Source organism: Cyprinus carpio, chromosome A5, assembly GCF_018340385.1.
Source record: "Cyprinus carpio isolate SPL01 chromosome A5, ASM1834038v1, whole genome shotgun sequence".
NCBI lineage: Eukaryota > Metazoa > Chordata > Actinopteri > Cypriniformes > Cyprinidae > Cyprinus > Cyprinus carpio.
In genome coordinates this window covers 17,987,179-18,010,342 of record NC_056576.1, presented here as the reverse complement: position 1 = coordinate 18,010,342, position 23,164 = coordinate 17,987,179, and the positions used below count along the sequence as shown (strand labels likewise).

The window sequence follows — 23,164 nt, the reverse complement described above, 5'->3', positions numbered from 1 at the left end:
TGTGCTGGTAATCAAATAACTCAATCACCACTGTGCATTTAAAATGATCATCCACACAGAAACTCTATGTACTTTCAATATGGGATTCAAAATCTGGAGATGATGGGTTTGCCTGACAGACAATCCAATGTAAACAAGGGTGTATTGTTTTGGACGGAGTTAATACAGGCCGAGAGGGACTCTGATGACATTGAATGGCAGTTCACTTTCGTTCCACAGCTAAACACCATATTCAGATCCTTCCCTCAATTGGCTTGTCTGTTTTGAGTGAAAGTGACTCCCTCTTTTTCTGCATCAGCGCACACTCGCTTGCCTCGGTGGCATGTTTGCATGTGTGTTCCAGGGCCCGTTAGCACTGCTGACTGACAAATAGGCCTTTTGGAATGTGAAGACTTGGTAAACAATGACACATTTTGCTCCTGCAGAGAGACAAAACACTGCAACACAAGAGCCCTGTATCTGCTGCAATCCGAATGCTGTATTTGCGACATTCACAAACATGGAAAATAAGCCCTATTCTAGATAATGATTATACCGAGCGCTCAAACACGCTGTATGTTTCATGAGAAAGCCCTGTTTTCAAGAATTGACTGAATGTGCAGACAAGAGCCACTTTTAGTGTCTAGTAGTTACATAAGCCCCTTTGATTAACAGTACAACACTCTATGTGTGTTTATATATTGTATCTGAATGAACTGAAAAAAATCTGATGGTATACAAAAACTAAAAACAACCGAGATATGGAACCACTATGCAAAAGGCCATATTTCTGCATGCTATGATGAATAGAGTTAAGAATTGCACATTACCATATGAAAAAAAGGCAAGATGCCATTGCTATTATTTTCTACACATGTACAGATGTTATGATGGCAGCACACTGCATCAATGGCATCACTGTTTTTAAGCTTCATGAGGTGCCATACCAAGTTAATAGCATCTTTTGTCTGTGCTGTAGTTTTAAAGCTTGTGGTATAGTCTGTCTTTCACACAAACCTGGCCTAATATAGATTCCATCCAAAATCTACTTGATAAGCCAGGATGAGAGGACAAAGGTGGAAAGATCCAAATGGGATGAAGGAGTAAGAATAGTTTTCCGCCACATTATCAAGGCCAGGTTTCATGAGAACCATAGGCAGGAAAAGTGATTCTTGTGCAAGAACTGATAAAAGTGAACAGCCTGAAGGATGACTAGCAATAGCAGAATCCAGTTGAATGTCAAGGTAAGCCTCAAGTCTGTGGAAACAGTGTAGTGGAGCGGTTTGGGTCATGATCATCATCTGCTCAAAGGGCTGGAAGGACAATGAAGAATGCTTCAGGATCTATGAAGACGTTCATGAGGTGGGTGGTTCATCCTCATGCAAGTCCTCGAGCTCAACTTCTCTACCAGCCTCTCCACTGCTCCCCTTTCTGAGAGAGAAAGAAAAACAGAGAGAGAATTTGTGAATCACTGCCTTTCTTAACGATTCCTGTTTTGATCCAATAGATGATCTTAAAGCAAACTGTTAATTTCTAATCTATAACAACAGTGTCCAGTATTGCACTGGAGGGCCACTGTCCTGCAGAGTTTAGTTCCAACCCCAATAAAACACACCTGAACCAAGGTAATCAAGGTCTTCCAGATTATTAGAATGTTTTATTATGGTATGCTGGGACAAGATGGAGCAAAATTCTGCAGGATGTTGTCCCTCAAGGACTAGAATCAGACACCTGTTAAGTCTGGCCATGCCAGTGAAGTAGTTTGAAATTTAAATGAAATGAAATTGACAGAGAGAGACTGCAAACTCAAAATGTAAGGCAACCAGCAGCAGTTTGGTTCACTTTTTATTTCATTTAGGGCAGATAAATCTGAAATCAATGATTACACAATATTAAATAATAATTAAAAAAACTGCACTGTGAATGGTTTCTTAGAAAAAAAGAGGAAATTAGCAGAAAATGTATTTTAAAATGTGAATTACATTTACATTAAATACTCTGCAGTTGACAATATCCCAGTTAGTTGCTATCAAGTTCCTCAAGTAAAACAATATTTGTGACCCTGGACCACAAAACCAGTCTTAAGTGTACATTTTTCAAAATTGAGATTTATACATCATCTGAAAGCTGAATAAATTGGCTTTCCATAGATGTATGGTTTGTTAGGATAGGACAATATTTGGCTGAAAATCTGGAATCTGAGGGTAAAAAAAAAAAAAAATCTAAATATTAAGAAAATCCAAGTGAAGTTCTTAGCAAAGCATATTACTGATCAAAAATTAAGTTTTGATATATTTATGGTAGGAAATTTACAAAATATCTTTATGGAACATGATTTTTACTTAATATCCTAATGATTTTTGGCATAAAGGAAAAATCTATAATTTTGACCCAAACAATGGGTCTAGGTTTGGCTATAACTACAAATATACCCCAGCGACCAGTTTTGTGGTCCAGGGTCACATTTTTGAAATCTTGTAAGCTTCAAACCAGCCAGTTCACATTTATAGTTCTCTCTATTGTAGCTGGCTGGTACCTATATACCTTACCGGTCAAAAGAAAAAAAAAATTAATAGTTAAATATATAGTTGGATTGTTTTTTTAAAAAAAAATTAAAATTAAAAGAAAAGAAAATTAAAAGAAATTAATGCTTTTATTCTGCAAGGATACATTAAATGGATCAAAAGTGACAGTAAAAAAAAAAAAATATATATAAAAAAAAAAAAAAAAACAAACAAATTTTTGAGCACCAAACAACCAAAATAAAAAGATTTTAAACATAGTGTTTTTTGAGCACCAAATCAGCAAATTTGAATGATTTCTGACTGCTGAAAATTTCAGCTTTGCCATCAAAAGAATAAATAGTTTTTAAAAAATATATTAAAATAGAAAACAGTTATTTTAAATTGTAATAATATTTCACAGTATTACTCTTTTTTACTGTATTTCTGAAATGCCCTGGTGAGCAGAAGTTACTTCTTTCAAAAACACACACACACAAAAAAAAAACCTACCAAACCCGAAACTTTTGAATGGCAATGTATTTGTTTCAGCTGGACTCTGACTGCAGGAAAACTGAACAGGTGAGTTCAACCAGCTGATGAAGTCTATTCAGCTAAATTCTTTTTCTAAAGCACATCTAAGCACACTGATGTGACAGTACATGACTGTACAGCACATTGGTTTACCTACATTGGTTTAGCATAAAACATACAAAATAAATTACTATGCATTTAATGTAATATGCATAATATTAAACAGGTCTGAAGCATTTGTAGGAAGACAGTCTGTGGTTGAAACTATCCAGTAATAAACTCTGAAAGCTAGAAACATTCTGTGATCACACTCTTGGAGGAAACACATGAACATGGGAAGGTTCTCTGCAACAGACACAAATGCACACACAGGTCTCAGAATGTACACAGTGGGACTGAATGAAAGACCATGACATGAGGTGTTTCACAGGGTTGGACTCTCCTAACAGTATCAACAAATACTTTCAGTGCCATGAAGCAGGAGAAATGCCACACAGGGACAGGATGAAGGCTGATTTGACTCATACTTTCACTGACCCGAGGGAATGTATGGAGAAGGGCAGGGAATCTGACAAAGGGCTTGAGTGACAAATGACAATGACCACCTGTCACAATGAGTTACCTTAACGAGGGCTGGAGTTTAAAAGAGGGCCGGAACGGCCAAGAATCCCTGCAGCAGAGAGAGACAGACAGTGGAGGAAAGGGAGGAGAGCATCAGCGGTTTCATGTGAAGTAAAGCGGCAGAAACCAGGTCATTACAGAGGCTCCTGTTAGTTATTGCTGGTCAGAATGCCACAGGATGTTACATTAATCGGACACATTAGACTACATTTAAATCATGTTCTGCAGCATAAGTCAATTTATGGACATGGTACTCATCAGATGATTTTATAAAACTGCAGTCAGAGATAGTAGATTTGCATATACTCTTAGCCTAGCACTGTCAGCGACAGACAGCATTAGCATCAACAACTGAAGAGAGATGGATGAGCCTAGACGCTTAAGAAAACTCATCAAATGCCAAGCATATTTATCTAGAGGAGACAGCATTTAACCCTTGTATTTGACAAACACCAACAGGAAATATTATCAGCTAACTCCAGTCTGGGCTTCATGAGCATATGAATAGGTTACCCACAGTCTAACTGAGCTCTATGGCTAAAAAATGGAAGCAATTTTTAAGGTGCTGGAGGCCAGAAAAAAAGTGCTAAAATGTAATAATGTGCAGCCACATTTTCATCACAGCCAACAAATGTGTAATGATACGGTGATTTCTTTTTCCAGGCTCCGAGGCAGGGTTGGTTCAGTGATGTGTATGGTGTTATATCGTGTCTGAAATGACAACTTTTACAAAGAAAGCAAAAAGTGACAACCAATAAGAACATGCTGCATGTTTAACAACAAATTGTGATATAAATTGTGGCTGATTTTAATGTTATAGCCAATAAACAATGTTTTTATGTACAATATATATATATATATATATATATATATATATATATATATATATATATATATATATATATATATATATATATATACACACACAAATACTGTATACATCAATATGCACAGTAAGAGTGTGTTTAGGTGAAAAAGGTTATTAACGGTGCAGGAGGTAGTGTATTCAACCTGACACTGAATTATGGATGACATGCAAATGAGCATCCCTGACAATTGTAGATTTAAAAAGACAGAAGGATTTTCACAATTCTGATGAGGACATTCTACCAACTGGGGGCGCTGCTGCTTCTTATCAATTCAAACAGAAAAACACTATAACTCAGAGGCAACAACTAACTGACAAATGGCTAATAAAAAAAAAAAATATTATAGAGGTAAATGAAAATACAATCAACTGCTTCTTGGAAAAACAGGTGATCTGCTGGAGTCACCGTATTGATCCACCTTGTTCCCAATCAGATTTCACCTTTGTCAACAGAGAGAGGCCACACCAAACCAGCATGTCAATTTGTTTACAGATCAAATCAAATGACCTTTCAGTTTTGATTGCATGAATAATAATTGCATATGGCACATCTGGAAAAACAACATAACCCATTGCTGAGAGCATTCAGCGCTGCATTAAAATATTGGCAAGGCTGACTTTGGTCTATATGGGATGCACACAGAGATAACCAGACTGTTTGTATTGATCCAGGTCATTCAGAAGACAGGGAACAACCCTCTGTTGATCCTGACAGGCATTTAACAGACAGCACACAGGGAGGAATAGTGAGAGAACATTCTGCTGTCCTTGAACAAACCCTCTAATGTGGGGAAAGCAGCAGAGTGGGGAAGAAAATTACTTCATGGAGACACTAACTGTCAGTCTAGTGGGCAGATACATTAACAGCAAAAGCCTCTGAGGATATCTGTCATAAGAGAGATGACAATGGAACAAATCATTCAGTACAGGTCCTGCAGATTCTTCAGTTTTCCAGCATCTTTTGCATATGTGAAAATATGGATCTCAAAATCATACAGTCACTTTGAACCCTTTTCCAGCAGTGACTGTATGATTTTGAGATCCATCTTTTCACACTGAGGACAATTGAGGAACTCAAGCACAACTATTAAAAAAGGTTCAAACATTCACTGATGCTCCTGAAGGAAATACGATGCATTAAAGGGTTAGTTCACCCAAAAATTAGTCCATAAATAACTCAGCCTCAAGTCATCCTAGATGTATATGTCTTTCTTCTTTCAGACGAATCCAGTTGGAGTTATATTAAAAACTGTCTTTGATCTTTCAAGCTGTTTAATGGCACTCAGCGGGTGTTGCAGTGCTTCAGTCCAAAAGAAGTGAAATAAAAAGCGCCCATCCATAAAAAAAAGTGTCTCACACAACTCTGGGTGGTGAACAAAGTCCTCCTGTAGCGAATTGATGGATTTTTGAAAGAAAAATATGCATATTTAAAATGTAATAATCAATTTAAACTAGCTTGCGCTCACTGTTGTAAATGGAAGCAGTTCCGGGTGGATGAAAACCCAGTGGAGAGATCAAAACAAAACCTCAGAAGTGACGAACGTGGAAACCCAGTGGAGAGATCAAAACAAAACAATGGTCACTAATTAGAGGTACAAAACAAGGATTTGTAAAGAAGAATGTCAGAGGTTTCTGATATAAGCCAAGAGGAGACTGGTTTTCCTTTGCTAAAGTAAGGAAACTTTGATTCCTTTGCTCCTGTTAACAAACGTTGGTTTTTACGAGACTCACCGGCGCATGCGCAATGCTGACCTCATACGTCATCTGCCCAGAGCTGCTTCTGTGTACAACTGTTGGTGCAAGCTACATTAAAGTGATTATTATGTTTTGAATATGGATATTTTTCTGACAAAAATGCATCAATTCTCTACATGAGGCCTTTGTTCACCCCCCGGAGCCGTGTGAGACACTGTTTTTTTAATGGATGGGCACTTTTTAATTAACTTATTTTGGACTGAAGCACTGCAACACCCGCAAAGTGCCATAACACAGTTTGAAAGATCAATTTTTAATATAACTGGATTCGTCTGAAAGAAGAAAGTCATATACACTTAGGATGACTTGAGGGTGAGTTACTTATTGACTAATTTTCATTTTTGGGTGAACTAACCTTGGGGGGTGAAAACTTTTTGAATTTGAAGATCAAGGTAAATTGTACTTAATTTGTTTTCTGGGAAACATGCAAGTGTCTTCTGTTGCTTCCGAAGTACTAAATAGAAAAAAATAATATTTCTTCAAAATAAGAAATTTTGTACATCTTCATTCTGGTCAAAATTTTTCACCAATGTTTAAACCTTTTTTAATAGTTGTGCTTGAGTTCCTCAATTGTCCTCAGTGTGAAAATATGGATCTCAAAATCATACAGTCACTGCTGGAAAGGGTTCAAATATGCAAAAGGTTCTGGAAAACTGAAGAATCTGCAGGACCTGAAGTATTTTTCTGAAGAACAGTGCTCAGTTTAACTGTTCAGAACAAACAAGGGACTCATGAACAACTATCACAAAACAGTTGTGGATCTTCCAGGTAACCACTCACAGTATTAAGAACCAAGGGCTCACAAACTTTTGAATGGGGTTATTTTTATAATTTCAACAAAATATCAATTTATTTTGAGTTTTATTTTATATACATTACATTAACATGAAAAAGTACATAAAATGAAAAAAGTTCAACAAATAAAATATGTATATAATTTTCTATATATTCTGATTTACACAGTTTAAGAGAAAAAATGAAGAAAAACGATGTCAAAACTCATTTTCCTCTTGAGTCTCATTCATCTGGAAAATATATGAAAAAATATAAAAGACTGAATCTGAAATCTAAATGATTGATAAAGGAGTCAGCCGTCTCCTCAGTACAGTGCGGAGGAGAAAGTTCTAGACATTGAAATTGTGAAAACATCAAGTCCTGGAGCTTTCAGTGCTAGTGCTAGAGAAAAAAACGACTGAATCATGCTACTATGGAAACGTATGTTGGCAGTAGGAGAAGTAATGGGTGACTATTAGCAAACCTTCCTGTTCAAACAGATAGACATGACGTCTGAAACATCATGCTGCGGCTTTGAATGTGAGAGTGAAAAAAAGCAAAGAATGAAAGAGATGCAATGCTTATTTCAGTCTCTTACAAAGGGCTTGTAAGGAAAAGTAGAGTCATTTGGATTTGTGAAGCTATATAAATATGGTTTCCCGTTGGTCACCGGTTGTGTTATAGTTTATCCGTTTGGAACACTTACATGAGCAGACTGCCTGGTGCAGACATGGATCTCTCTTCTCTCCTGCTGGGACACTCAAATGGATTCCCAAAGGAACGCTTCCTTAACATGGCTTTGACCAAAATCTACACAGGAAAGAAGAGACAACAAGATTTAGCTTGCTGTATATATTAAAGAATACAGATCAGGGCATGTGAAAAGACATAAAAATACAAAACATGAACGGAAAAACAGCAGTCAGCTAAAAATACTCTTTTTTTTACTGAAATGTGATGGTCAGAAGGACTAAAACCATGAAAATAACCAAGGAAAATCTGACAGTTCAGATTCTGGGGCAGTTTGGCACGTAGATAGGTTTCAGTTGTTTGGTTGAGGTCAAGTATGTCTTTACATATTCATCTCGTTGACAGCAGTCTTAAGCACATTTGGGCAAGGCTTACGGCCTGTGTTTGTTTATGTTCATGTAGCTACAGTTCAGTAGCTCATGTATTCAAAACAGAGACACCCTTGTTCTTTCTCTGTTTCACTTACCACAGCAGACAGACTTGGGACAAACTTCACTGAGTTCTGCACCTCTTCTTCAGTGACCTCCACCACGGTACAGTGCTCCTCTTCTAAAGGCAAAGGGTCAGTGCCATTCTGAGTCACCCAGGGGTCCACCTGAAAATAAACACACACAAACATATATAACACATGTTCATCCATCTATCATCCTATCGATCCATTTTACTCTTCTGTTCAATCTTCCATTTTTCTAGTCATCATCTATCCTTCTATGCATTGATTCATCCATTAATCCTTTCATTAACCCATTCATCCTACCTTTTATATGTCTGTAGATACATCCATGCTTCCGCCCATCCATCCACATGTCCATACATTTTTTTCCATCCATTATTCCATTCGTCCATCCATCTATTGATTCATGTCCAGCCATCATATCCTTCCATTTATTCATCCATCTATCAGTCCATCCACCCATTTATCCATTTGTCCGTAGATCAGTTTAGACATCTTTTATTTCATCCATCCATCCATTTATTATTTTACCCATCGAGTCATAATTTATTCTTCCATTCATTCATCTATCTGACCAACAAATTTTCCATTCATTGGTCCATCCATCTAACCTTCTATCCATCCGTTCATTCATTCTTCCATAAATCCATTAAACTATCCATTCATGCTTTGATTCATCCATCCTCCATGTCCATAGATCAGTCCATACATCCATTCATCCATCTATTGTTTCTTCCCTCCAGCTATCATCTATCCTTTCATTCATCTATCCATTGGTCTGTCCATCCATCTGTCCACATATCTTTTCTTCCACCCATCCATCCATCAAGCCAGCATCTATCCTTCCATTAATCCATTCATTGGTCCATCCAACCTTCTATCTTTCATCCATCAATCCTCTCATCTATCCATCCATTCAAATGCCCATAGATTGTTCCATATATCCATTCTTCTATCCATCCATCCAACCAGTAAATCATTAAAGAAATAAAATATTTGTCCTACAAACAAAGTTAGTCTGAAGGATATGAGAGCAGAGCTGTTGAGTGAATGTAGGCCATGCAGCCCTGATTAATGTGTGCTCTGGGGATCTCTGCTTTAATGGAACATTTTCTGGGTAATGACATGCAGGCAGGAGTCTCTGACGGCCGAGTGTGTGTGTGCTAATTATTCACACTCACTGTCACACTGACACAGCAGATGGAAGTTTCCAGAACTGAACCAAAATCTCTGTCCATGGGGATTAAGTGATGTGTTCCTGTCCAAACACCAAATCTGCGAGATGGTGCAGAAGCTATCAGAGATACCGTGTCATATTTTAACACTATCCCTGGACGTGGCTCAGAAATGGTCTTTGATAGAAACACTGTTGTTTTGAGAGTGCAGAATAATGAGACACTCTTGGGAATGCTCTTTGAACATTTCTTCTATGAGATACTGACTATAATTTCAATATTAAGTGATTTTGTACTCTCTTGCTGGTATGCATGAAAGAAAATTTAGGTGATTTTTTTAAGGAAAAACACATTAACAAATAATCTTATCTCAATCAAAAAGGCCAAATGTGGTCATTCCTTTCAGTTTAAATAGATAAAGTCCTCAGTGAATCTTTGAAACTCAATATCTTGCAATACAGAGCTGTAAAGATGGTGAAAGGGATTACTTGACTCAATCTCAGAAGTGCTCCTTTCCATTTAATATAGACTTACTTTGATCTCAGGAATGGTGATCCTGGTGTCTGGGTTTTTGTCCAGCATTTCTGAGACCAGGTTCTTCAGCCCCTCACTGATAGCTGGCCTGAGATATCACAGAAACACAGAGCAAATAGCTGAAGTAATAAAACAAAACCAAAACATCTGACTGTACGGCTGAACAATGACAGCATGCTTTTACAAGAGATGAGACACTACAGACAGAGAAACACTGTTTCAAATATACACTGACTGTCAAACGGCCTCTGTAACAATCAAGAAGGCTGAAGAGCTCAGCTGAACTAAACAGAAGAAGAAGAAGAGAAGAGGAGGATGGACAGAGATAGTTAACTTACAGAAGCTAGTCTCACAAAAACTAACATAGAAGCTAACATAAAAAACACAATACCTGTATAGTATGTAAGAGAAAATCACTCTAACACCTTTAACCCTTATACACTGTTCGTTTGGGGCATAGACTTGAGCTGTTTGGGGTCTGCAGAAACCCCAGACAACAAAATGTGATAATAATGCTTTTTTTTTTCAAAAAACAAAAAAACAAAAACAAATGTAATTTTACTCAATTTTACTCAAATGCTTGGGATCACCAAAAAAACAAAACAAAAAAAGTTTTTATATTTATTTGTGTTTAAAGAAATTAAAAAAAATCAAAAAATTATCAAATCCATTAACCATCAAACATACTAAAACTTTAGAACATGTAAGCAATATAATAATAAGAAATGTTTCCTGCACCAAATCAGCATATTAGAATGAATTCCGCTATCACAGGAATAAATTACTCTTGAAATACAGTTAAATAGAAAACAGTTTATTTTTGATCAAATAAATGTTTTTTTGAAATTGTAAATAATATTTACAAGTTTACTTTAAGTATTATTTTTTCTGTATTTTTTGATCAAATAAATGCACACACACATTATACAGGGACTTCACCACACACCAACACACACACACACACACACACACACACACACACACACACACACACACACACACACACACACACACAAATCCTAACCCCAAACTTCTGAAAGGTATAAGTGCAACATTATATAAATATAATAGTGTATATCATATATAAGAATTGGCTTGCATTATTTTGGACATAATTTTCTTGCATATAATTGAGTCTCATTATGTATGGCAGGATTTCCAATCAGGCATCACATCCATTTCAAGATCAAGATTGTGATAAAGATTACAAATAAAATAAAAATTTCAAAAAACAAAAAAACAAAAACAAATGTAATTTTACTCAATTTTACTCAAATGCTTGGGATCACCAAAAAGAAAATGTTTAAAATGCTTGGGATCACCATAAACAATAATTTGTGTTTAAAAAATGTTTCACATGCCTATTAACATCACACTTATTGAAAGTATTCCTAAAATACCTGTGTCAAATAAACAAAATGTAAAAATGTTCACATCCTTTAACCATCACACTTATTGAAAGGTTAGAACATGTAAGGGCACTTAAAAATAGAAACATCTGATCATAGCTGACAAAATATTGGGAGCCCCTGGTCATGTAGACATTCAGAATTTGATTCAAAATGATGACACTGTGAACGGTCAGCTTGGCCACTGAGAACACTGCAGCATGACATTATTGTGTGTGAGAGAGAGATGGTCTTTCATTAGCTGATGACTTGTCCAAACACATACACCAGATCACATGTATCCGGGTGGCCTCTGCCTTCCACACACAGACGGCAGAATTCATCAACATAACATTCAAACAGCAGATGCATCGTAAACAGCGAGGGGCGACTTACATCTCGGGGAACTCCACCGGCTTACTCTTGATCTTACTGTGAAGTGCCAGTATGTACTCATCAATAAATGGGCACTGGAGGACAAGGAAGAAAAACAGAGAAGGAGAGGGAGAGGAGGGAGATGGATGAGTGATCAAAATCATCAATCACACAAATGTCACTGCAGTAGCACACTGCATTGATCATTCTGATAGATAATTTCACAGTGAAGAATTACTGCTATCACTCTGATCATATCAGCACATGAGCTGCCTCACCTTTCCATACACAAAGCAGTAGAGGGTCACTCCCATAGCCCACACATCCAGAGCCTGAAGAAAACACAACTTCTGTTTTAGTGATGCAGGAGAGTTCTACAGCTTTGAGCTATTGAAATGAATGGAATTCCTTAAAGGGGCAGTTCAATCAAATTTATATTCTGTTATTATTTATTTACTCTCACAATGCACCAAACTTCTATTCCTCTCTTCTTTGGAATGCTAAACAGAACAAACTGTGCACTACCTTTCAAAAGTGAGGGGTCCGTCATTTTTTTTTAAAGACTTTTATTCAGCAAAGACACATTAAATTAATCAAAAGTGACAGCAAAGACATTTATAAAGTTACAAAAAAAAATACAAATCTATTTAAAAAAAAAAAAAATTCTTATTTTGAACTTTCTATTCATCAAAACATTCTGAAAAAAAGTTTTTAATATTTATAAAAAAAAAAAATAAGAAATGTTTCATGAGCACCAAATCAGCATATCAGAATGATTTCTGAAGAACCATGTGACACTGAAGACAGCAGTAATAATGCTGAAAATTCAGCTTTGCCATCACAGGAATAAATTACATTTTAAAATATTTAAAATAGAAAACAGTTATTTTGAATTTGAATAATATTTCACAAAACCCAAACTCTTAAACCATCACGTAACCAAATAAAACCATCATTAGACACCATAAGAGAAATAGCAAAGTCCCATTCCTTCGACCCCATCCATCAAAAAAGCTCTTGAACCGTCATGTAGCTCTTTATGACAAGGTTTGTTTCATGAGATTCCATGAGAATCTGACAACTTGCTGAGCAAAGTCCCATTCATAAATAAAATGCACCTTTAAACAGGGTTATTAAGCAAATTTAAAGGTGCTGTATGTAATTTTTTGACCTGTAAGACCTAAAGCGGAAACACAGTAAAAGATATAATAATACTTTCTGTCCATCCATAATACTGTAGATATTCAGGAAAGGTATGCTAAGTAGTCACATACAAAAATAAGCATCGAAAATACAAGCCAGTTATTCTACTTATTCAGCACGTGCATTACCTGTGTTGCGAACGAATGTCACGCGTTGTACCCGGATTGTTTTGGTCTGTGTGATTCAGCCAATGACAGTTTAAACCCAATAAGTAATTCATTTACGACAGCCCCGAGGGTTGCCAGTTTTTGTCGGACGCGTCCGAGAAAACACAGCTGATATACTGCATGCCATGACTGAAGTGCGCAAATAAACTGGGGTCTGATTGATCCTGAGATTCTACCTGACCTAAAAAGCCTTGGCAATCATCCATCAAAAAAAAAGCTCTGGTGACCACAGGCATTTATTAATCAAAACGTCAGATAAAAGAACAGCTCATCAGGTTTACAGATGCAAGGTTTTGACTCGTCAATGTTTCTTCGTTATCTGGCTCGGTTCAGTCAGTGTACTGTTTGAGTAAATGAATTACTCCGGGATTTGGTTTAGTTTAACTCAGAGGGAGTGTCAGCCATGTTTAAAAAGTTAACAGCTTAATCATTGTGGATTAATGAATATTGTTGACGCGAACCGTTTCAGCAGTTCGATTTGGCTGGTTCAAGAAGATCCGGTTACATCGAGTGAGTTCGCGAACGGGATTTGTGCTGTGAAAGCGCCATAACAGACCCGCGAGAGAAGTCAATGCTGAATAAAGTCGTAGTTTTTGATATTTTTTGACCAAAATGTATTTTCGATGCTTCAAAAAATTCTAACGGAACCTCTGATGTCACATGGACTACTTTGAAGATGTTTTATTACCTTTTGGACGTGGACAGTATTACCGTACATACATTCTAAGGGACTGAAAGCTCTCGGACTAAATCTAAAATATCTTAAACTGTGTTCCGAAGATGAACGGAGGTGGGTTTGGAACGACATGAGGGTGAGTCATTAATGACATAATTTTAATATTTGGGTGAACAACATTTAAGCCTAATCAGCAAATGATTGGCCTACACACCATATCAGCAAAAATCACCCCACACACATTACCTTTCCACTAAAGCTCTTGCGGTTGTCTGACAGCGTCTCTGGGGCCATGAAGGCAGGAGTACCAGCAGTGCTGGAGAGCAAGGCATCATTACCCTCAAACTGGTTACTGACCCCAAAATCTGCGATCTTGACATGGCCGTCATCTCCAAGTAATAAATTTGATGGTTTGATATCTCTGTGAACGATCTTCTGATAGTGCACTGATCAAAGAGAGAGAGAGAATATAAGAGTTATAAAATGAAAATGTATGTTTTGGCTATATCATCAAAAAGAATTATAGAACAATGAGCCGTTTCATAAGTGCAGTTTAAATCTCAGAATTTACAAAACAAATGTTATATTTAAACTAAAGCATTGTACATATATTTATGTGAGGATCAATCTTCTCATTGCAACACCAGAATCCTATATTATTGTATGTTTTATATATGACTAATTGTGATCACCTGGCCTAGCAGGAAATCAGAAAAAATGAACTGTGTTTTGGATGTTTAATGATATTAAAATTTAATAAGGTTACTAAGTTGAGCACAGCTAGTGAAGAGGAGGTACAAAATCAAGTGTGTCTGACAGCAGGAGCTCTCAGCTTAACTACGGACCCGCAGACAGGTTCAAGAAGGTCACTCTGGACCGTGCACACAGATGATGGCCTTGATTGGTTAATAGATGCTTTCCTATCTCAAGTGGTCAATCAAAGATAACCTGCCTGCCACTTATCATCTTTCAGTCATCTGCCATTTCTGGTTATATGTGACAAGAGCCACGTCTCAGACATCTTCAGATGACACGCATGGTAATGAAAAAAGAAAATAAACAAAAGAACAAAGACGTGTTCAAAGTATTATCAGGTTATTGCATATAATTATTTCATCAAAGTCAGCAAGCAAGGTGAATGTGACACATGGAGTATGCCACAGTTTATATAAGGAGTCTCTCAAGGCCTGCAAGATGAAGAAGTATGACACACACACACACACACACATTTCTTAGATTACTATTAATTAATTCTATTGACATGGCTCCCTGAGGTAAAGTGCTAATGAAATGAATGGAATATGGACACATACTCTGATTCCAGTCCACAGATTACCGACACACACACAAAGAAGTTCATTGTTAACACAGACTGATTTGTGGAGAATCATGCAAATGGTCTGTCGCCATCCAGATGGTTGCCACAACAAATGTCGCCTGGTTAATAAGATTCAAATGAGTTGATGAATGCTGAGTTTCCATGCGATGAACAGAACAGACACTTGGCAATCAACTCCGCGTAGCTCATTCTCTTTATGATAACTCTTTATGATATTCATTCTTCCGTACTACTGTCTTGTTTAAAGGCTCAATACAATTTAAGCATATATGTTGATCACCATAAAAAAGTTATTTAGACTTGTCTATGCAAAAATCTGTCATGATGACACTAACAATGGAAGTGAATAGAGCCATATTTTTGGGTGAACTACCACTTTAATTTTTCTGGTAACTTTATGCAACAAATGCTGTCGATTGAGCTTAACTTTTACTTTGCCCACAATATTCCTTTAACCGTCAGTATGTAATTATTGAAGTGTTGCAACATAAAAACAAATTTCTTCTTTTGACAGATGAGAGAAGATCAAAACGCCCTTTAGAAACAGCACAGACTTGTTTTCATCAGGATACGATGACCTCCCCCACGCACAAATACATGAGCGCACTGCCACATTCGCTCACTTCATTAGCTGAAAAGGATGCTATGATGCATTAGAACAACAAACACAGAGCTGTTCCTTGAGACAGAACTCGCTTGGGTCTTTCTTTTTACATAAGTAATGATTAATGTCAGGCAATCATCTGTAGGAGTTTGCTTCGCTCTTCTCTACTGGGATTTATTTAACTTCAGACACTCTGTTACAAAATCCATGACAAGGTGGTCTCCTTAAAAACTAAAAATGGAACCAACTGAGGTCAACCCAGCAATTTGAAAATATTTTTTAAAATAAAGGAAATGACTCACAGTACTCGATGCCCAGAACAATGTCTCTGAAGTAGTGGCGGGCCTGGTCCTCACTGAACGGATTGTCGCTGGGGACCTCCATCACAGGGCTGGTGACCAATGGAGACACTTTATTATAAGTTAACTGATAAAGTACTAATAAAAGACAGTAATAGACAGCAATTATTCATGAAGAGAAATATTGAATAAATGATAGGTGGAGAGACTTTTGATTCAATAAACACCTGAGGATCGCACACTACCAGCCTTTTAAGTCATTCCAAACTCAACAAACTCAAACTCACACAGAGATGTGTCCTTGTTGCTAAGAGATGCATGACAAATGAAAACAGTATGTGTTCTAAAATCGGCTCAAAATATCAAACATGTTTGATTTCCTCTGACTAGATGGAATCATAATCTAAAGCTAAAAAATTTGTGTCTGTGACTATCATACATAACGTAATTAGGGGCCTATCCCCATTGTATCTGTTATTTTATTTTTACCCAAAGGGAGTCAATGGCAGACCTATGAAGGGAACGTAGGAAAATTATGAACGCTGGCACACTTGTAATGATGATCAAGAAATAGTGATCTGACCCACTTTGGGGTCGCTAGGACCAACTCTATAGCGCCACCACCAGTTCAAAAATTCACTTTTCAAATGGTTATAACTTTTGAAGCCTTTGCTTCATGCTGGTCACATTCAATAGCTTACATCAAGACTCCACCCATTACAGTAGTGGCCATTTTGAAAAGTACAGTTTCCATTTTTCCACTTCTCCTCCTTCAAATTCTTTATGAAATTATTATGAAAATTGGCAGAGATGATCTTTGGACTGAGCTGCATAGAAATGACTGAACAGAATTTTATGTCCTACTGGTGAAAAAAAGTTATGATGCTGTAATCTTAATGTTGACCCAAAATTGGTTCAGAGGGCCATATTTTCATAAATCTAAAGAAAACTTGGTACGTTTCATCATCACCATGGTCTGAGGGCCCATGCCAAACACACCAAACTTGGCAACACCTATGGATCATGAGATACAAAAAAAAAAACAAAAAAAAAAAAAAGCACATTGTCCAAATTTTGTTACTTTTGTATCCTTTCATTCTGTGGGTTATGATGATTCTGGCAATATCTCATTTCTCATTTTCCATTAATGTGCCTGTCCACCATATTGAAGTACATGAAAAACATTTTTTTTTGCTGCTCCTCCTACAAATTTTGTCCATTTTTGTCTAAAATCGGTTCAGACAATCTTTGGACTGAGCCACACAGAAAGGATTGGACATATTTTTGATATTCGCTACCGTTCCCGAGAAATACCTCTCCAAATTAGAACTTGTCTGTGTTTGTTGACTAATGCAAGTTAGCTTAGCATGCTAATTGGTTAACATTCAAACAGGTTGCCATTCTTTTTATTGTGGCTCTTCAGCTATCAAGTTAACCATAAGCTACGTCAGTGTTAGTTAACGTGCTATGGAACTTTTTTGTGAGCTCATTCTCGCACTGAAACTTCTCCTCAGCAGCCTGTTAAACGTGCGTGAGCGACTGGCTCAATGTGTTACATCACAGATCCCGAATGCTTCATGTTGTGGGTTCGCAACTCAGTGTGACACATGCCCAGACCACAAAAGGGTACTGTGACAAGAAATTATGCAGAAGTTGATTCTGTTGCAGGCATTGTGCCTTTCCAAGAATGATGTCATCTGAAATGATTAAATATGACATTCAGTGTATTTATGTACATATATTATTTTGAATTGATACTCCATTTAAATTCTGAACTTCAGAATCTGTGTGAACAACCCTCTTCCCAGCGGCACAAACAAGATGGGTGACAGGCACTTGACCAGGAGATTCTCGTGTGGTGCAACTTTATGAAATTGTGTGTAATGTTGTCATTTTGATAAGTTTATTATCCAGATCACCATTGTACTAATCTGTATTCCTCCTGGATTAGAAATAAATGTTTTTATTTATGCTGTGTTCATTTTCATTTGAACTTCTGTTCATTCTGCATTCATTCTCACCTATAATTCTGAACTAGATGTTTTCCATGTTCATTCAATTTCTGCTGTTTTTGCTCTTCCTGCTCTGCACTGTGCTCAAGCCCCAGACTGTAAATCAGCGTAAAATCTGGGTTGTGTAGTGTATTATTCCAAACTTTAGTGACTTATTTAAATCAGCAGAATTTCAAATGTTTGCAAGACATTTGTGAGAATGCAGCACTGGGCAAGTGAACCCTGTGATTGTGAGACATCAGCAAGCGATCAAAGGATGCTGGGAAACTACAGGACTGCACACACAGTGGATAGAATCCTTCAAAATTAGGGCTGCGTGATAAATCGCATGTTGACAAACTATGCAATATTGTGTTCATAATCGCAGATGAATCGTCTGTGATTATGAACGCGATATTGCGTAGCTTGTCAGTGAACAACGGCTCTGTGTAGTAAATGCCACTCCATCTGAACACACGTGATGGAGATTTACTACTAATCACAGAACCAGCTTTACTGATGAGATGCGCATGACAATCTCATGTGATTTATCGTGCAGCCCTATTCAAAATGAACTGTGACTGTGAGATTTACATAAAAACCAATCTCAAAAACCACTAAGCACAAAACTGGGTCCTCAAAGGCCATTTCATTCACTACCCACAGGCAGTTAATCACGATTGAGCCAAAAAGCCAAACATATTCAATCAGGTCTAGAGAAAATAGACCATTCTGTAATTATGCAAAGTTCTAATCTGCTCTTTTCAAGGCGGAAACCCACAAACAACATTTCTCTCCAAAACAAAGCCAGGCCCCTTTGTAAAAACTCATATTCCACCAAAGTAAATGTCACATTTGAAAAAAAAAGAGGTCTTATAATAATCTGGAAGACTGCTGCCCTTTAAATGAGCTTTACATGGATTTAGAAACACAGAAAAAGCAACAGAAAAAATAAAAATGAACAGAAGGAATACTGAGAAGATTAACAATGCAATTATTTCATATGCAGAGAGAAAAACGTCTATTCAGTAACAAAAAAAGAGAATTTATTTAGAAAAAGAAGTGAATAAGAGACTGAGTGTGAAAGTGAGAACATAACTATTTCATTAATCCCTTTGGAACAAGGGAGGAAAACAGGGGAAACTGAGTGAGATCTAAGTGATGACAGATATATGAGACAAGACAGTCGATGAAGAAGGAGAAAAGTGATTAATGGAACGATGGAACAAAGTGTGGCGAAAGCATCAGTTATGCACAAAAGAGGTGTAGGTAGACACACAGAATACTCACCCCTTCGGCATCAGCTCAAACACTGCGGAAAGATCAGAAAGAAAGAGAGTCATTAAAGCAAAATGAGAGTGAAAAGACATTATTGATAAATCCATTATTCAGTGCACTTTATGAAATGTGATGGTCACAGTCCTCAAATAGTATGTCATATCCTCAAATGACCCTGCTCTTTTTCACACATAAGTATGATGCTTTTATTCGCACCATTGCACAGTGGTGTGAAGTCATTTATGATTTTGCAGCAGTCCATCAGCACAAACACCTTATATTCATTGCTACAGTGTAAGTCAGAGCAGCCAGCTAAATTTGTCATACGTATGACACACTTATTCTACAGATTCTCACTTCAGCCCATTACGAAGACTGCACAGTTTGATCAATTTGAAACATGCCACAGTCTGCTTTTCATTAAAAAGTAAAGTTTTGTTATGGTAAATTTCATACTGACAAAAGTTTTGAAGTGACAAAGTGCACAGAGGTCATTCATTTTCAATGAGAGTTGGTGATCTGAGATGATACGAGTGACACTGATCTGACAAAAGTGAAAAGAGTTTCATTTTTTGCAAAAGAGCAGTGATGTGATGAGACTACTAGTGATGGGAGTAAACAGCTGAATACTGCAACCAATGAACACATCTTTAGAAAAAAAGAGTTAAGCATGGATGATGTGTAAATATAGGTTTAATGTTAATGATAAAAGTACTAATAGCTAAAAATCTGGGGACAGTAAGATTTAAAAAAAATATATATTTGTCTCTTATACTATTATACAGTAAAAACTGCAATATTATGAACTATTACTACAACTTAAAATATATGTTTTGTATTTTAATATATTTTAAAATGTAATTTTATTCCTATGACCACACTCCAGTCTTCAGTGTCACATGATCCTTCAGAAATCATTCCAATATGCTGAAGTGGTGCTCAAAAAACATTTCTTATTATTATCAATGTTGAAAACAGTTGAAAACTGCTTAATATTTTTTTTGGAAATGGTGATACATTTTTTCTCAAGATTTTTTGATTAATAAAAAAGAACAGTATTTATTTGAAATAGAAATCTTTTGTAACAGAGTTTTGTACTGTCGCTTTTGATCAGTTTTAATGTGCTATTGAATTCATTTTTCTTCTTTAAACAAATTGTACTGACCCTAAACCTTTGTAAACTGTAGTGTAATTAGTTGTACAACACAATGGGTCTAATGTATGTTTCAGACTGAGCATGCACAGCTTTGAGACAATGACAACTGATCTAGCGTTAGCTTCATTTGCTGAATCTTTGACACATACAGTAGATGGCATTTTACCACTAAAATTATACTTCAAAAAAAGAACATACCCATGTGAAGGTTGTCCTCCGCTGGATCATCCAGCACCTGAAATAGAAACTTTATTAAAAACACCACCTGCTTCAGGCACTGTATGATATCATGTCCAGGTTTCTACGTCTAGGAAAATCACTAACACTCATTAGGTCCGGAGCAAATCTGACTTGAGTTTGTCTTTAAAATTTATTTTCTTCACTGATTTTATTGGGAAAATCTGTGGAATTATTAAAAATGCTCAAATGTGTTATATATAACACAACTGTTATTAATAACTCAAAGCTATTGTAGAACTTTGTGAATTAAATTCAGCCAAGTTCAGCAGACACAGATTCAGTGTGAGTTTACCCATTACTACAAGTCATATGGGATTTCAAAATAAGGGCATCTACAGCTGCAAACATTACAGAGGAGCTTTGTAGGGAACACACTCTTCTGCAATGCTTTAACAACTATAGTATTAGGCAGAGAAAATCCTCAGACTGTCCAACAGTACATGCAGTATGACAGACAACATTTTAAAAGACCATTTCCTATAAAGCTGTGTGTGCAAATATAATGTGATGAAAAAAAAAAACTTAAAATGCTGAAGCGTATATTACTCTACACAACTGCTTGTTGGAAAAGTTGCTTGTTTCTGGACAAGCTAGATGGAAAAGTAATTAATTTAAAATAAATAAATAAATAAACAGCCAAGCTACTGGCAAAGCGCTGCTACATTTAGTTTTACACTGCGGATGAGATTTGATAAGCATCGGGTGCTTCATCCTTCACTGCCAGCAGAGCACCATTTCTGTTTTGCTCCTAATGGGCACACACTCCTGATTTAAGACTATACTTGTGCCGGCAGTATGTGAGCTTAGATGATTGGAGTGTAGGTGGTTCCTCTGCCTCACTTTCTAAGTTTCCTTTAAACATTTTTCATGCTCGGATTCAATTTCTATCTCACATGCACTCTCTCACCCCCAACTTTCTAATTTTACTGATGTGCATGGGTGCTGCTGTGATTGAAGAGCACTCAGACGGAACCAAAGGTGGAGAGAAGGAAAGGCACTTTGCTCCTTCAGCATCCCTCCATTCTACCTTCCTTTTCTTCATCCTGAGATCGATCGCAGTCCTCTCCATATCGCAATCTCAGGAGCATTAAGTGTGTCTTTGTTCAACAGATTCACTCCTAGCTGCTTTTCAGTGTTGCTATTATTTTGTTCCCTCTTTGGCACAAATTACATAATGAAACATGACTATTCCAAAAGTCTTGGTTATTGAGCTGTTGAGTTCAATTCCTTCCAAATTTCATCTCTCTGTGTTTTTGTTATTTTATTATTTACTATTTAATTTTGTATTACACCTGGCTTTTCCTGAGACCCAGTGTCTTTACAAATAACTACAGCAGAAAATATGGTGTTTACAACAACATTTAATTATGGTGTAAACAAATAATAATACATTTAGATGGAAAGGATTTTCTGAAGCAAAGAAGTTAGTTTATTATTATTTTCACTATTGTTTAGCAGAAATTCATTAACAGTGGATTATATGAATGAATGAATATGGCCACAGTCCTTACCTCAACCAGTTTAACTATGTTGAGGTGGTCCAGTTTCTTCAGGATAGCTATCTCCTGGTAAACTCTCTCCAGAGGACCAAGCACCTTGGGCTGCTCCCCTTGGGCTGCTTTAGGACCTCGGGGAGGAGGGCGGCCTGCAAAGTGAAAGAATGTCTGTTAACAGAAAAAAAGCAACTAAGAATGCTGCTTCATTTAAATACTGAATTCTTCAGCTGGTTTAGAGGATTGCCTCAACATCTGCCTCACAGGACAACATTCAATTCAATTCGACCCAAGTTTATTTGTATAGCGCTTTTTACGATACAAATCTTTGCAAAGCAACTTTACAGAAAATTAAATTTCTACAATAAGAAATAGTGCTTTTCTCATGCACAACATCTGCTGTGCATAACATCTGCATACATCTGCTTTCAAATGAGATCTTAATTTAAATGCCATACATACGGGGAAAACCATACTGTTTCATCAGCTTCTTCTTAGACACCACTTTCATTGCCTACAAAACAAGTAAGACACAGATGAAAAGAGACACTCAGACAATCTTGCCAAGACTAAGGTCTGAACTACAGTATTCTACACCGAGGTGATCTCAAACACATATTTCCATCGAGTCTAGAGGGTGACATAATCAACTGACTTTTTTCCATTTACATACTAATCAAACAAAGCTTTCACAGAGTTCAATCAACTGCGGCCCTCTCGTTCCCTTCTGGCCTTGATGGGACACTCGAGACTCCTCTCATAGCAGTGCTCCTTCGTAGGTGATTGCTAAAGTGAATGCGGAAATTTGGTCACAACCAGTGAGTGACAGACTATAAGAAGCAAGCAGACCAAAGTGCTTGTGCTTTGTAAATCAACTTGGGTTTTTCTAAAGAAAAGAAACAAATAGATTTCACAGTATTACTGTATATACTCTGAAACTTCACAGACTCATTCTGGGAAAACCCAAGACCAATATTACATCTAGTAAAAAGGGCCATTATAGGTGTAAA

The 23,164-nt window shown here is 36.8% G+C and overlaps 1 protein-coding gene across 2 annotated transcripts; it reads right to left on the bottom strand.

Annotated features, from left to right (window-relative positions):
- Nucleotides 1–458: 458 nt before the first annotated feature.
- LOC109079912 (calcium/calmodulin-dependent protein kinase kinase 1-like) lies at nt 459–22,941 on the bottom strand. 2 transcript variants are annotated; one of them, XM_042756257.1, is made up of 13 exons: nt 22,617–22,940; nt 22,173–22,306; nt 20,620–20,656; nt 19,278–19,299; nt 16,000–16,088; nt 14,001–14,200; nt 11,987–12,040; nt 11,730–11,803; nt 9,946–10,033; nt 8,249–8,377; nt 7,739–7,842; nt 3,637–3,684; nt 459–1,410 (listed from the first exon to the last, which is right to left on the bottom strand). In XM_042756257.1, exons 1-13 carry the CDS (start codon nt 22,663–22,665, stop codon nt 1,335–1,337), a joined length of 1,104 nt encoding a protein of 367 aa, XP_042612191.1. In that variant the 5' UTR covers nt 22,666–22,940; the 3' UTR covers nt 459–1,334. The 2 variants fall into 2 exon arrangements, with proteins under 2 accessions (XP_042612191.1, XP_042612196.1); XM_042756262.1 differs by lacking the exon at nt 3,637–3,684 and having other exon boundaries at nt 22,617–22,941.
- Between the last annotated feature and the right edge of the window lie 223 nt (nt 22,942–23,164).